General features: G+C 33.7%; 1 protein-coding gene across 1 annotated transcript; it reads left to right on the plus strand.

Moving 5' to 3' along the window:
• Window positions 1-298: 298 nt before the first annotated feature.
• On the plus strand, window positions 299-2,612 carry mmy (UDP-N-acetylglucosamine pyrophosphorylase mmy). The gene has a single exon (XM_068771078.1). The coding sequence runs from the start codon at window positions 493-495 to the stop codon at window positions 1,954-1,956; it is 1,464 nt and encodes a 487-aa protein (XP_068627179.1). The 5' UTR covers window positions 299-492; the 3' UTR covers window positions 1,957-2,612.
• The last annotated feature ends 13,584 nt before the right edge of the window (window positions 2,613-16,196 follow it).

Genomic DNA, 16,196 nt, shown 5'->3' on the forward strand with positions numbered 1-16,196 from the left:
TATGATTTACGCAATGATAATGAATTATTTATGTATGTTTAAAGATATTTGATTTTTCTATAGTTTAATTTTTGTGTTACCAAAAATAAATATAGTATTTTTTTTATCAGTTTCTTATATTATGATTACTAAAATTCATAATTCGAATTATTGTTTCTGAACGTACATTGCGGTAATGTCAAACATTGATTGTAAATGTCAAAAGAATTGTGTATACATCGCTGTGTTTATTTCAAATAAAGGCATCGATGTTATTAGCAAAATGGTAATGTACGTTAAATTCAAGTGACATAAGAGTGTACAACCTTGAATGTAAATAAACCAAATGTCAGAAATTGGCCGACGTGTTTCGCTGTTTTCGGTGCCGTGGTGGGAGAAACAACAGTGAAATGTCTGCGGCGGAGGCAGCCAGTATCGACTTTCTAATCCCCGCGAACGGACTCGATAAGATACAGGCTGTTCAATAAAATACATATCGTAAACAGTATCGTAATGTCATACGAAAGTTTGAAACAACATCTGACCATTCACGGTCAAGAGCACCTTATCAAATACTGGCCGGAACTAAGTGAAAATGAGCGGGAACAATTGGCGGGAGAAATCGGAAAACTGGACCTCGCGGAAATGAACTCACTTTTCCGCAGAGCTATGGAAAGCACTAAAGTTATCCTGGAAAAATCCAACGACGACTTGAAACCGATTCCTCAATCCCATTACGAATCCGTACCAGGTTTGACAGAAGCTAAAATTCTGGAATACGAAAACATAGGCTTCGAAGAAATCTCGGATGGAAGAGTTGGCGTACTACTGCTGGCTGGTGGACAAGCCACAAGGCTTGGCTTTGGTCATCCCAAAGGAATGTACAATGTTGGATTACCCTCAAAGAAAACCTTGTTCCAAATACAAGCTGAAAGGATTATCAGGGTACAGAACATGGCAACGGAGAGAACTGGAAAGGAAGGTAAAGTTACCTGGTACATCATGACATCAGAACACACAATGGGTCCAACTGCAGAATACTTCAAGAGCCACTCGTATTTTGGTTTGAACGAGGAGGATATTAAATTCTTTGAACAAGGCACCGTTCCATGCTTTGATTTCGAAGGTAAAATATTTTTGGATAAAAAGCACCATCTCTCTTCAACGCCTGATGGCAACGGAGGACTTTATCGTGCATTGAAGACTCAAGGAATTCTAGAAGATATAAGAAGGAGAGGGGTTCAGCATTTACATGCTCATTCAGTTGATAACATCCTTACTAAAGTAGCTGACCCAGTGTTTATAGGCTACTGTAAAAGTAAGAATGCAGATTGTGCAGCAAAAGTTGTTCTCAAGTCTACCCCTAGTGAGCCAGTTGGTGTTGTGTGCCGGGTTAATGGACATTACAAGGTTGTTGAGTACTCTGAACTAACAGATGAGGCAGCTGAGCGTAGAAATCCTGATGGTCGCCTAACATTCTCAGCAGGCAGTATTTGCAACCATTACTTCTCTTCAGACTTCTTAACAAAGATCTGTAACTTTGAATCAAAACTTAAACCGCATATTGCCAAGAAAAAAATACCTTATGTTGATGACAATGGCATCCGCCAGAGTCCATCCGAACCTAATGGTATCAAATTGGAAAAATTCATATTTGATGTGTTTGAATTTGCTGAGAAATTCATTTGTTTAGAAGTAGCTAGAGATGTTGAGTTTTCTGCTCTTAAAAACTCTGATGCTGCTAAAAAGGACTGTCCGTCAACTGCCAGGGAAGATCTTCTTCGTCTCCATAGGAAATATATTAGACAAGCTGGAGGTATAATTGAAGATAATATTGATGTGGAGATTTCTCCGTTGCTATCTTACGGTGGAGAGAATCTTGAAGAGTTGGTGAAGAATGAAGTCTTCGCTATATCACCATTCCATTTGAAAAGTATTTATGAGTCTACTACAAACGGAGTGAATGGGAAACATTGACAAATGTCACCTCGAAAATTTGAAAGTAAAAAATACAAAGGTGTTAATATATCTAGTTAAATTTACGAAATCTTACCAGTTATTATATTGCCCCAGTTAAAAGGTGATGTTTATTACTTTTGCTAACGCCTAAAGTTATATTACGAAATTTACATTTACGGCCTTGAAACTTTATAAACCATCATTCGAGTGTATCTTTATTATATATGCTTAATATTACTTACGAAATTATTTACTTATAAACGTTTTCTAGTCTAGTGTTATTTCCTATTCCATTAATTTTACGTGATGCATATAATAAATAGAAAAAAAACCGGTCATTTTAAGACGAACTGTCAAATTTTGGCGCCAAAACGTTTTTGATGCGATTAAAGTAATTTTTTTTTAAATATTACTAGTGATGTAGATGGTATATGTATTAATCGTCATAAAATATTTTTCGTTTATTATAGTTCTTTTAAAGTCATAATTTAATTAAAACGATTTTAAACATCACACTTATATTTTTTGTTATGTATCAAACAAAATTCTTACATTTAATTTTAAGTCGGATCACTTACAAGTTTCGGATCTCTAAAATATTAATGTAATATATGTTCGAGTATAAAGTAGTATGTAAAATTTTATTAAGCCTAGCTCATAAAACATGTACTGTATTATAATAAAGCACACTTTTATCTAGTTGATATTTTCTTTTCTTTCTAAAAAAGATTTTGATTTTTTAAAACAACACTGCCTAACTAGGTTTTGGTACGCAGGATTAATTTTTCGGAACTATTAAATATGTTGAAATGTTCACATATTTGTAAAAAAATAACAAAATTGTTGTCTTTCGAAATACAAATTACTTTGAAATTAAAAAATTTTCACAAATTTCTTCCTTATTTGCTGTGGTTTTTTTTCTCAAATTGCATTTGATAATAGACTTGGGCTTTCGTTACATTTCTTTCTTTAATTTGCATAGGCATCGTTGTCAAGCACGAGCGAATATATTTGGCCTGTCTCCTGCTCATTAAGCGAATGTTTTTTTGACTGAGAGACCACGGGATGACAAGCGCATCATAGCACATCCACCTACAAGGTTGAAAGACGCTGGATGCTAGCGGTTTCAAATTAGTCCTGGAGATTTATGAGTGAGGCTAATGTTCCGAAGTAGTAAAGTTAGAAATTATGATAATGTTGATGGATACTTCTAAAGAAACTTTATTTCTGAAAATTCTGAATTTAATTTTGTCAAAATACAAAAATATTTCTAGGACGTGTTCAATCATACAGATTCTATTAAAGATAATATTAATTTGTCTTTAAAATATATTGGTACTAGAAAAACGATATAGTTTCATTGTTAGAAAAATATAAATAAAAAACGATATAATTAAAGAATACACTTCACTTAAATAGATGACATTTTGAATACAGATTAATAAAAGTTAAAAATGATTTCCCGCCATTTTGCGTATCAATTTTCTGTCTTGTATAATACAGAGAATATAGAAATACGATGCAATTTTAAGTTATTTTAAAAGAAATAATAAATGAATGCCTGTTTTACTTAGTTATGAATTAATTTGTGAACGACTTTAATATTTTTTTTATTTTTATAATGTTTTCTAGAAAAAATTAATGATCTGAAATTATTGTAACTGTTATAAACTGCGTATTTGCTAGTTCCATATGAACTTCGCGGGCTCTGACCCAAGGGCTACCTCAGACCTCGGCTCACGTATGTCACCGGCGTTGCTAATCTTACTTTGGCTGGATGGATGCTCCATGGTGTGAACAGGCATAAGGAAGTCTCGATTTAAGCTGTCACTATACAATCTTATACCATAGAAATAAATACAGATTCAATATTAAAATGAATTAGGGTTAAGAGTGATTAAATAGATTTTAATAGTAAATCGACTTTCTAAATATTGGAGGATACACATTTGTGATCATTTCATCATCATGTCAGATAGGAAATTAAATAGCAAGTAAGCACGAAAGTAAAGATAGAAATTAAATTAAATTGTGAATAAAACTATTGAAATAAGTAGAATAAAAGATAAAAAATTGATAAATATATGTAAATATAATAAATAATAGAATATAAAGCTGTATGAAATTGAGATTTAAAGAAAATTGTAAATGAATATATCTAGAATGTAGTGGTCGAGTGATGGATGTATGGCGAAAAGAACAGAAGTGAAAGACTGAGAAAATTGTGGAATGAAAGAAGAGAAAGATTTAATATTAAAAGAGCTTGAAAAAATCAATAAAGAAAATAAATGACCTTGTCCTTCTCAAAGATAGGTGTACGAGAAGCCTCCAATAGCGGTGACCATTAAAAAAATGTCTACGGGTTCGACTTTAAGTGCCGGTCTGGTGTGAAAATCAGGGAGGAATCAATAGCCTCCCTGATAAGAGAAGAAAAATCCAAAGAAGAGTTCCTCCTACTCTGTAGAAAAATAATAAGTATAGTAATAGATAGAAATAAAAGCTAATAAAAATGTAAACAACAAAAAAAAAAAATAATGTAAAACCAAGTGATATTATAATAATCCTATATAGAAATAAAATAATAAAAATGTAAAAGAGTAATGAGGGATGTATGAAAGGCGTTACAGAGCGAAAGGGAAAGATAGAAGAATTGTGGCAAGAATGAAAAGAACGAAAGATCATACGATGTATGAAAGATGATAATAAAAATAAAAAAAATATGTGAAAAAATTAAATAATGTTGAATAGTCCCTGTCCCACAAAAGATAAAAAAATCAGAAATGATGGCGGCCACTCAATGTTACCCCCTTTCTACATATCTTTTCTTTTAACATCTCTCGTACCTCCACGCTGACTTTAGATATGTTAAAAGTGAGTGACTCCATCCAACTAAAATGAAGCCAAGGAGTTTTACTTACATAGATCTTCACGCTTTTGTTGTAAGACGTTATTAAAAAACTAAAAGTGTACTTAATTATAGCCCTCCCTGTAGGTACCATAAATAAATATACAGAATTATGTATAGCTCATTTGCAGGCAGTTAAAATATTATATATATATATTTTAACTTATTATATATAAATATATTATATTATATATAATATTATATATATATATATATATATATATATATATATATATATATATATATATACATATATATATATATATATATATATATATATATATATACATACATACAGCGTGAAAAATTAGGTGTAAAAAGTTTTAAAAACTTTAACACATATTTTAAATCACTGTGTATTTATTATTTATAAACCATTGATTATGGTACAAGGTGTACCGTATATTAATTGACAAAAAACTAGATATACATTCACAATTTTAAAGTTATCACTGTGTTTGTATTTGTAAATTGTTTGACACTTGGCTTTATGGTTTTGGATTAGGGAGTATAGACCAGCGCAGCATAAATCCCATAAGATAGATAGACGATCTTTAGATTGAAAGATGCTCGATATATATCTTCTAAGCGGTTCTATTGGAAACATATGAATGTCTGGGTCCAGCTGTGGGCGTGGTAATATAAAAAAGGAAAATGCGCTTGTTTTGATCTGTATTTGTTCGTCTATGTGTGTATGATTTATACATTTTTTATTGTATCTTTGTGTATATACATATTTTACAGAAAAACTTGATTTATTGTTACCGCTCCGGCATTGATTTTGTATACTAGACGGCAAAAGGTTGTTGATAACGAAGGTGAATATATTGTTGATTTTTTTTATTAATTCCAATTTATATCGCTAGTGTTTTTTTTTAAAATTTTTTTTTCGCTTTTACTAAACGCAGACAGTTGGGAGAGGGTTGCCGCTATTTGATACGGATCTTTCTTCTCCCAGCTGCGAGGCACGACAGCGTTTTATAATTTTTTACAAATTTCTTACACAATTTTCTCTTAGGGGTAAATACAGCTAAAAATTTTTTATATTGTTGATTAATATAAAAACTTGTTAAAGATGTAGTCGTGTGAATTTGACTTAAGAAAGCGACATTACTTTCCGGTTCCCCTAATACTATAGATCAAAAATTAAGTTGTCATTTAAAACTGCCGAGCATTTTGAAAGCAGGTAGTTTTTTTCTAAGTTGGTAGAACTGTCTATAAACATTTAGCAAATATCTTTTTTCAAAAAGCCTTCGCTTGAGGCTGTTCAAACTTTCAAAGACTTTTTAACTTAAGAAAGCGTCATAACTTTTCAGTCCTCCTAATATATATATGTATTCTTGTATGTACACTCTGAACTGCATTCTTCGTGTCTCTCATCTCCATCCAAAGGTTGTCCATCCAAACACCGCCTCTTGTACCGTATGAATTGTTTTTTATATTATTAAGAGGTTTTATTTAGTTCGACCCGTACGGAATTTATTTGGGTCAAAATTAGAAATTGAAATTTAAGCACCTTCCCGTTGTCAGATTGATCTGAAATTTGGTACACACATTTAATTTAGATGACAATACAATATAATAAAATCAATAACATTATAAATCTAAGATGGCCGCCGATACAAAATGGCGGGTTACATATTTTTCCTTAACCCCCTCAATATGGGTATCAAATGAAAGGGCTACACTAGTAAAACACGATGATTATGTCAAAATTTAAAATTCAAGATGAACGCCGTTCCAATATGGCGGACTAGGTACATATTTTTCCACAACCACCACAATATGGGTATCGAATAAAACCGTTTAACTTAAAAGTTTTTTTACCAAATTTTTTTTTCTTCTATTTATTATCTATGGTGTACAAAATGTGTTCATATGATTATAATATAATAAATTGTTCCATAACTCGTTAGGTAAACGCGACATTCCTTAACTCCTTCGTGTATATGTCAATAGGTTACCTTCATAGTACGATGACCTCGTGGTGTTGCCCAATAGAGCATTTTGTTGCAATTATTTCTACATTGGCAACTTTATCTTTAATACTATATATATATAAATATTCCAGACACAAAAGATACCACGGCCGGCGTCAAGTCTTCGTTAACAACTGTTTTCGACGTATTTTCGGTATATACTGGCCTGAGAAAGTCTTCAACGTAGATCTCTGGAAACGCTGCGGTGAGATGCCGATCGACCAGCAGGTCAAACGCCGCAAGTGGAACTGGATAGACCACACGAAGGGACCCTGATTACATACCGAGGCAAGACATAGAATGTAATTCTCAAGGAAAGCGAAGACGTGGCCGCCCAAAGCAAACCTGGCGGATGATCACTGCAGAAGTGAAGGCAGTTGGAATGACGCGGAGCGAAGTAAAGCGCGAGGCTCAAGACAGCTCGGGATGGCGAAGTGCTGATGATGCCCTCTGCCTCATATTGGGGGCATAGGAATAAATGATGACATTATTCCGTATATCTTAAACTGTGCAAATATCACTTGTAATTAAGAAACTTGTTAAATTTTATTTGAATATTTTAATTTTTATGATTATAAATAAAGGTTTTTTAAAAAAGTAACGCCAAACTAAATTAGATCTTAATATAATATTTACACAACTGAAGTGAAATATTTTAAAACAATTAACGTTATTGAAGTTCGTATAAGTTTTTTTATTATTATTGATACTAATTTGTCGTGTGTGTTGTAACGTCTGATTTCTTAGTAAGTATTTAACCCTTCTTTGCATGATTTTTACTATTTTTTTAAAATAAATCAGGGTGATGTAATTAATGCTCTAGATTAAAGGAAAAATATTTAAAAAAATCCTAGTGTTAATAAAAATATGTATTATGTAAAAAACAATATGATGGAAATTTACATCATCATGCAGTTTCACATATTTAGCCCGGTACTAAATAAATAAAAAAAGTTGTTTACTTAGTCATCTTTTTTTTAGTGATAATTCAAAAAACAATAATAATTTTATTTAAGCACCAATTGACGCCACATTTATTACACGAAATTGTAGAATAGCCTTTACATTTGGGAAATTTGCACCGGGGTGACCCACCTACTTTTGGTCAATGTTCAGCACCATCTTTTCTTATGTCTTTTGGAGGTGGTGGAGCTGGAGAACCTTTTCTCTTTTTGATTGTAATTCTTCTTCTAGTACACTGGTACCAGAACGCCCTCTTTTAGCTGCTTTGGTGGTTCCTTTGTTGCATAGCACAAAGGACAATTCATTTCTGAATTGGCCCATTGTAAGCAGACTCTTTTTAGGTTCATCACTTTCTTGAGCATTTTTTTTATAAACAATCCAAGAGTTTATAATAGCAAGATCAAATAGATGAAAAAAATACGCAAATACCACTTTTTAGACCCCATTTTTATATGATTTCTGCCCAAAAAGCTATCCATGAGATCTACTCCTCCCATATGTTTATTGTATTCTTGGACAATAAACGGACCAGTAATATCAGTATGTATACCAGAATGATCTTGTGCTAAGAAATTTGATTACTGGCATGTATAATAATATACCAAAGAACTTATACAAATCATATTCTGTATATGATATAGATGAACTGGGATTACTCTGTTTTTTATATAAATTTGTCTCCTTTAGTAATGTTTTGAAAAAATCTTCAGTGATAAAATGGTGAAAACATTGATATGGAGTTTCTAGGTGTGATAGACCACCTGAAGCAGCAGAACTCCCCAAGAAAGTAATTTTATCTGTGTCACACACCAGATTCCTTTTTTTCCAAATCAAGTTTCTTTTGTCAAATGGAAAACTGGATGAAGACTGCAAATTAGATGAATTTGATGTGAGGGGGTTCTTGATCGTCTGGTTTTACAAGAGGAGGTTCAACGTCAGCAGTTTCATCCACATCGTCATCATCATTCTCCTCCTGCAACACTTATAATTTCATCAGCATCGTGGTTTTCATTATCGGAATCTTGGTCATTAAGGCCATCTTCTGAGAGCCAACCGCCTTATAACTTACAAAGATAATCTGCAATATCTCTTTCATTCAAGTTTCCCCAAAAAACAACATAAAATAAACATTTACAAAAAAAAATTCCCATATATTACAAGTGAAGTTACTGCATAGTGATGTAAATTTCTATCACAACGTTTTGAGAAATTCATTTATAGTGTTTTGATATAAATTGTACATAAAATAACAAAAACATGAAAACAAACCTTTTTTCCACTCATTTTCATTTTTTATTGTATTTTATATCTCCGTTTATTTCCATAAAACAATTTAATATCTCGCTCCTTTCTTCCAGTCTCAACAAACAGCAGAATTACAAGTTCTAGGTCTGGTAATTCACAGTGACCTTTGCTATTTTTCGACAACCGCGTTTTGTTGTACGCAATAGTCGCTTAAAAAGTTGCGAGCAACAACAAATTTACGTTACAAGGTTTTTGAGTATCTTTTTTTGTTGACTAAATGTTATGATGGAAATTTCCATCACCATGCAAAGAAGGGTTAAATTTACACATTTTCTCTAAAAATGTGTATTTGAGTGTATTGCAATAAAATTAAACAATTCAAACGTTATTTTGTGTTTACTTAATGTGTGAAACCCTAATTCAACATCGACTAATTGTAAAAATTTAATAATCATGTATGCACATAAATTAAGGGGCAAATTGATGGTGGGCCCTATTTTGTTTTGAGTAGTATATATATAAGAAAATGTATGTAATATCCTTGAGTATACAGAATGATGTATTGTAATACCATACACAGTTGCCTACAAAAGATTATCAATTTTATAAAGCCTAGATAATATAACAGCCTTATCTGTACATCTATTACTCACTTGACGTATGTAGCTATTTTTAATATACTTGTATACATAGATTAAATTGTTTTATTACTTCGATCTAAAAGTAAGTTGAAATATTTAAGACGCTCTGGCATTACGAAGGCTTTAATTTTTTTCCAAAGTCAGTAGGGTTGTCACTAATAATAATTAAATATGAAATTCAATAGATTAATATATATCTTTATTGACAAAGGTAGAGATATACCATAATCGCCACGATTGGAAGGTTGGCGATCGCAGTGTGGTATTATGGTACGCAGGGGACGCTGCTGTCTATATGGAACTTGTGATACTTGTGACAATCCTATATAAGTAAGGAAAGGACCAATATTAAGCCACTTCCACACATGCAGTAGTAGTCGTGCAACAAAGTGCACCGCCAGCCAGCCCGCTGATAAATGCGATGTATGATATGCGGCATAAAATTTCTTTATTGTAATTTAAAAAAAATATAAGTTGACGATCGATAAGAGTTCCAATTTTGAATATCATGCACCGGCTTCTGCGACCGCAACTGAATCTGGTAGCAATGATCTTATACGATTATGGTCTTTTTGACAATCTCTTTCGGTCTTATAAGACCAAAAGAGATTGCAAAGACTACTGTCTATAGATAGAGCTCTTTCCAAGTCTGGAAGAAGACGAGACTGCTCACATATGACTTCGATTTACAGAAGTAACTACTTGGTTTCCCTGATCACTGAAATACCTACTTGATATCACTGGTGACTTTTGGTCTACTGGAATTACCTGAGGAATCCAGGCTGCAGACATAAGACAATAAACCAAAAAGGTTTACAACTGTATATTTAAAACGTTTTTTTTACGTTTATTACAAAAACGATTTAAGTAACTACAGTACCCGGCGATAGATATTGCACATCGAGCTTTTGAAAGAGACAATCGGATAATTTCTTCGTAGAGCGTTATCTCTCTCGCACGAAATACAACTGACATAACGTCACATAGTGTGTGACAGAGATAGTGCTCTACGAAGCCGAAGTTTCCGATTGTCTCTTTCAAAAGAACGAGGTGCAATATTTATCGCCGTGTATTTTAAATATATTTTTCTACATTAAAATCAAAATGTCTGCATTGTTGTACCAAAGCTGCCGATGGCTCGGAAGGCAGTTCTGCTGAAAGCCGGCGAGTAGTACCTATAAAAAATCAACGCATTAACATATACCAGGGTGAATTAAAAAGTTCTTAGAAGTGCATATATATGAAACCTTTTTGGATCAAGTTCGATATTCAAATTAAAGAGTGTCTATCACACTATATTTATGCAGACTGTCACTTGTTTTTGTCAGTTCGTTCGCATGTAATAAATTTTTTTGTGCAACGAGTTGCTAAAAAGTCAAAATTATGGATAAAAGTGAGTTACGTGCGGTGATAAAATATCTCAGTTTGAAAAAAATGTCTACGAAGGAAATTTTTTTGGACATTCAGCAGACATTAGGGGGTGATGCTGTACCCTATTCTACGGTTGCGTACTGGGTGGCTGAATTTAAAAGAGGTAGATCAAGCTGTAAAGATGACCCGCGTTCTGGGCGGCCTTCAACCTCCGTTACAGAAGAAAATGTCAAAAAGGTTGAGAATCTGGTTTTGGAAGACAGAAGAATGACTATAAAACATATAGCTGAGATCCTAAAGATATCTTTTGGTAGCGTTCAATCCATTTTAATTGATTCACTGGGGTTCAAAAAAGTGTCTGCAAGATGGGTGCCACGAATGTTAACCGACGAAAACAAAAAGCGACGTTTGGAAATTTCCAAGCGTAATCTCGAAATGTTCCAGCGTGATTCGGATAATTTTTGCCGTCGTCTTGTCACCATGGATGAAACGTGGGTCCACCATTTTGATCCTGAAACTAAAAGACAAAGCATGTCTTGGAAACGACCATCCTCTCCATCCATTAAGAAATTTCGAGTTGCTCCTACCGCTGGCAAAGTTATGGCCTCTGTGTTCTGGGATAGTGAAGGAATCCTTTTTATTGATTACATGCCAAAAGGCCAGACGATTACTGGACCCTATTATGCAAATTTAATCCCGAAAGTGCGTGAAGCGATTAAAGAAAAACGTCGTGGAAAACTGTCGTTGGGCGTGTTGTTCCTTCAAGATAACGCTCCTGCTCATCGATCGGAAGTTGCGCTCAACGCAATCCGCTGTGCTGGCTTCAATCTCCTTGACCACCCACCATATTCTCCGGACTTACCCCCAAGTGATTTTCACTTATTTCCAAAATTAAAAGAGGAAATTCGTGGAACAAAATTTCACGATAATGACGCGGTTATAGCTGCCGTAGAGGACTATTTCGAGAGTCAAGAAAATAATTTTTTTTCACAAGGAATAAGGAAGTTAGAAACGCGTTATTCTAAATGCATTGCATTGGAGTGAGATTATGTAGAAAAATAAAATATTATTATTTAAATCTTTGCATTTTTTAATATTGATTCCAAGAATTTTTTGATTCACCCTCGTATATATATGTATAAACCTTTGTTATGTATATTGTATATATGTAAGTATATATTGCGACTTAGGTCATTTTCCTTGACTGCAGAACAAAGTTTATTGGCCCACACGTTCCGCGAACCGGTTTCTGCAGTTTCTGCAGTTAGTTTAAAATGCATCAAGTATTTATGTGAGATATTTACGAAACATTACTCCATTACAACAATTGTTTTGATATATAAATACTTTTTAAATATTAACCTCTTTGATATTATTGGCAGTTATGTTATGTATAATATAATTTTAAGTTAAACGCTAATATAGTTCATAATATATTAGGGGGACAGGAAAGTAATGTCGTGTCTGTCGATATAAAGAAAATGCGCTTGTTATTTTGTCTGTATTTGTTCGTCTATGTGTGTATATATATATATATATACGTAATTTACAGAAAAACGAATTAGTTTGCTACCGCTCCGGCATTGATTTGTATACTAGACGGCAAAAGATTGTTGATAACGAAGGTGAATATATTGTTGATTAGAAATAAAAACTTGTTAAAAATGTATTCGCGTGAATTCAACTAAAAGTGACATTACTTTCCGATGCCCCTAGCACATGAGTTTATCTTTTAACAATTATATCAATTAGTCTGGCAATATATACTGTTATAATTAAAAATAAAAATGTCACTTTTAAATTTGGAATTCTGTCATCTTTATACGCTTGTTCTCGTTTAAAATACCGCATTGTTTGAAGACGAAGGTCTTTGACCAGTGTGTGTTGCGGATGATGAAACAGATCCGAGACGTGGTCACTTACGACGGGCATCACACAGAGAGCGTTTCGCTGCGAGATGGAATTAAAAATGAGGTGATCAGCAAAAGAACTAACATCACCGAGGTAGCTTAAATAATTGCTCGTTTAACACGTTCACTGCGGCTTGAGGCCGATTCAGCCTCATGGTAGACTTTGCACTGGTGCGGCGCGTGAAACTCGTGTTTTCTCTCTAGTGCGGCGGCTGTTTACACTCAACCGTATGAGGTATGACAAAGACAAATATAGCTTTCTTTATGTCTGCGAAGCATTGACTCAATATTGTAAAAAAATATTGATGAACATGAGGCAGAAAAGGCCTCAACCGCTGATTTGACCTCAGCCGCACCAGCTGAAAGTTCTTCAAAATTGGGCCCGCAACCGAAAGGTTCTAGAGTAGCAACCACTAGCTGGTAAACGTAGCGTGAGTAGGCCCTTAGTGCACCCGCACTAGATGCACCCGCGCTAGGTGCAACCGCACTAGGTGCACCGAAGACTTAGTTAAAGTCTTGGGAAGTCGCTGGATGCGGTCAGTGCAGGACGGGTCAGAGTGGCGATGGGAGGCATATGACTTGGTGATGGAGTGGGCGTCCATCACATGTAGACAAGAAGAAACGTCTTTGAACCGTATGTTCAAATGTAAAAGAAAAATATAATTATCATTTGTTTACTTACATGTCATCTTAGATCATAATTAGTTAGGGTTATTGTAATTTTATAATTAAATATACATACTGTTTCATTTTCATTTATATTGAATGTGGAATTTCGTAAAAAAGCCGTTAGAAATCGTATAAAATACATGTGATTATTACTTTTTTTATAAGAAATATACATGTTATTTAAATTTTACATAATAAATACATTTACAGATATAGCACATTGCGAAATAAAAAAAAAATGAAATGTCATATTTAGAATTGATTTAAAAAAAATTGGCGCGCATTTTGACATTGACAATACTTTGACATTTGAGAAATATGAAATTGCGGTCTATGCAATGCAATGAATACACACATATATAAAGTACATGTACATACATATACATATATATATATATACATATACACATATATATAGTGATCACTCTGAAATACGATATATATATTTTTAATTAGAATACCAATAACTTCAGTTAGTACAATGTATGCAAGAACAGATATTGTCGTTTTATTTTGTTATTTTTGTGAAAATTGATATTCTAATATATAAAATTCACGTGTCACGGTGTTCGAACTTGAACTCCTCCGAAACGGCTTGACCGATTTTTACCAAATTTTACATGCGTATTCAGTATGTCTGAGAATCAGCTACTATCTATTTTCCATACTCCTAAGTGATAAGGGTGGTCCACCCCTAAATTTTATTTTTAATTTTTTAGACAATTTTTTTGGTTTTTATTTTATTATGATACAGCATACAAAAATACATACAAACCTAAATTTTCACTCCTCTACGATCAACCCTTATCTTACATTTGTTAATTAAAAACTTTTTTGCAAAACAACGTTTGCGGGATCAGCTAGTAAAATAAATAAATTATATCGAAAGCTTGATTCACTAAGATCCATAATCGGTCAGTGGTATATACCATATGTCGAGTCATCCAAATGCAATAGGTTTCCAGGTGTAAAGATGGGTGTGTTTCATGCGCCGAAACTCAGCGAAGCGGATTGGCGGCTATAAGGTTAAGTGAACGGGTTTCTGAACGCAATAACTTGCGTCATTAATAGTGATGTCCAAATATTTATATACATATCGATAAAACAATTTTTTTATCTGTCCTAACAAACTTTGTACTACCAGAAGTCATTCTTGTCTCCCATTTAAATTTGCTTTTGACAATGTCTTTTCGTTGTTTACCTTAAGTGTTTTAAAGGCATTTAGGATGGACCTCTTAATTGTAAATAAACTAAAAGACTATCACAAGGAACTCAACTAGGGCTGGTACATTGTCTGTTTGGTTTGGAGGCTTTCAAGGTACAAGACACTCCATGGAAAGGCTATCGGAGTATGAGGATTGTTATTCAATACGCACTGATGTTCCTACTAGTGGAAAATCGCTGGATTCGAACAATAATTAAATAATAATAATAATGATAATAATAAAGCCCTTTATTCCGAAATTAGTATTTACAAAATAATCTATTGCTACACATTTTAAAACTAAATTTATTTTTAAAGTATGTCTCTAATTTCAGTGTGCCTGTTGGCATAGGCCTCCTCCAAAAACTTCCATTGACTTCTGTCGTTTGCAACCCTTCTCCATTTTACACCCGCAGTCAGTTTTAAATCATCTTCCCATCTTATTTTTTGTCTTCCTCGAATGGTACCCAAGAGACGGAAATAGAAATCGAGGAGGATTCGAACAAAACAGGACCTAATTCAGGAGATCGATCTGAAATGAGAAGGTTTATGTTAGAGCATAGCATGGATTGGCAATTCAGTGGAAATAAGTATAACAAACAGAGCAGAATCGATAGGAGAGGCTACAAATTTTTGGTGTCCACGAACCAGCAAGCGAAGCATGGGACATCCAGCCACAAGGTGGAAATACTTTCTTAAGGCTTTACCTGCCATTGTGGTGATCTCTCGCAAAGATAGGGTGATGTAAAATAATAACCACGCTTAGTAGGGGGTTGTCGATCGCTGTTTGGTATGATACGAAGAGGGCGCTACTGTCTATCCTCTGGAAACTTCTGTGAGCTTTAATAATATAATACAATTAATAAGCAAAGTGTCAAATAAGTAAGATTATATCTCGGTTTCGAATCCGCGATCTGTGACTGCTAGATTTATCGAAAATTACCTGATAAAATATTCATCGATATTTTAGTTACATCACTAGCAATAATGCAACATTCGAAGTACGAAACATGTCCACCGCTGTTTGGCCTTGGACGGAATATCAGATAACCGCTAAACGGTATTACCACTTTCGATTTCTCTTTCTACGATTATTTTTATGATGCTAAATTTAGACAAAGGTACCACGTTCATAGAGCCAGTGAGGGTAGTTAAAAAAATATTTCTGTTTACGATTAATTAAAGTTCGCTCGCGTATGTTAAGAGACGAACTGAATGAAGAATTGTAAATGTATTCTTCTGCATTCGTTCATTCCTGAAGGCTTCCATCTTGTAACGCCTTGACGAATGAAATTACAAGGTTTAGGTTAGATTTAGGTTTCAACGATTAATTCAAGTTCACTTGCGTATGTCAAGAGGCGAACTGAATGA

The sequence above is a fragment of the Battus philenor genome, unplaced genomic scaffold (genome assembly GCF_028537555.1).
Source record: "Battus philenor isolate CCGP_79_NKW_IND1 unplaced genomic scaffold, ilBatPhil1.0.hap1 SCAF_30, whole genome shotgun sequence".
Lineage (NCBI taxonomy): Eukaryota > Metazoa > Arthropoda > Insecta > Lepidoptera > Papilionidae > Battus > Battus philenor.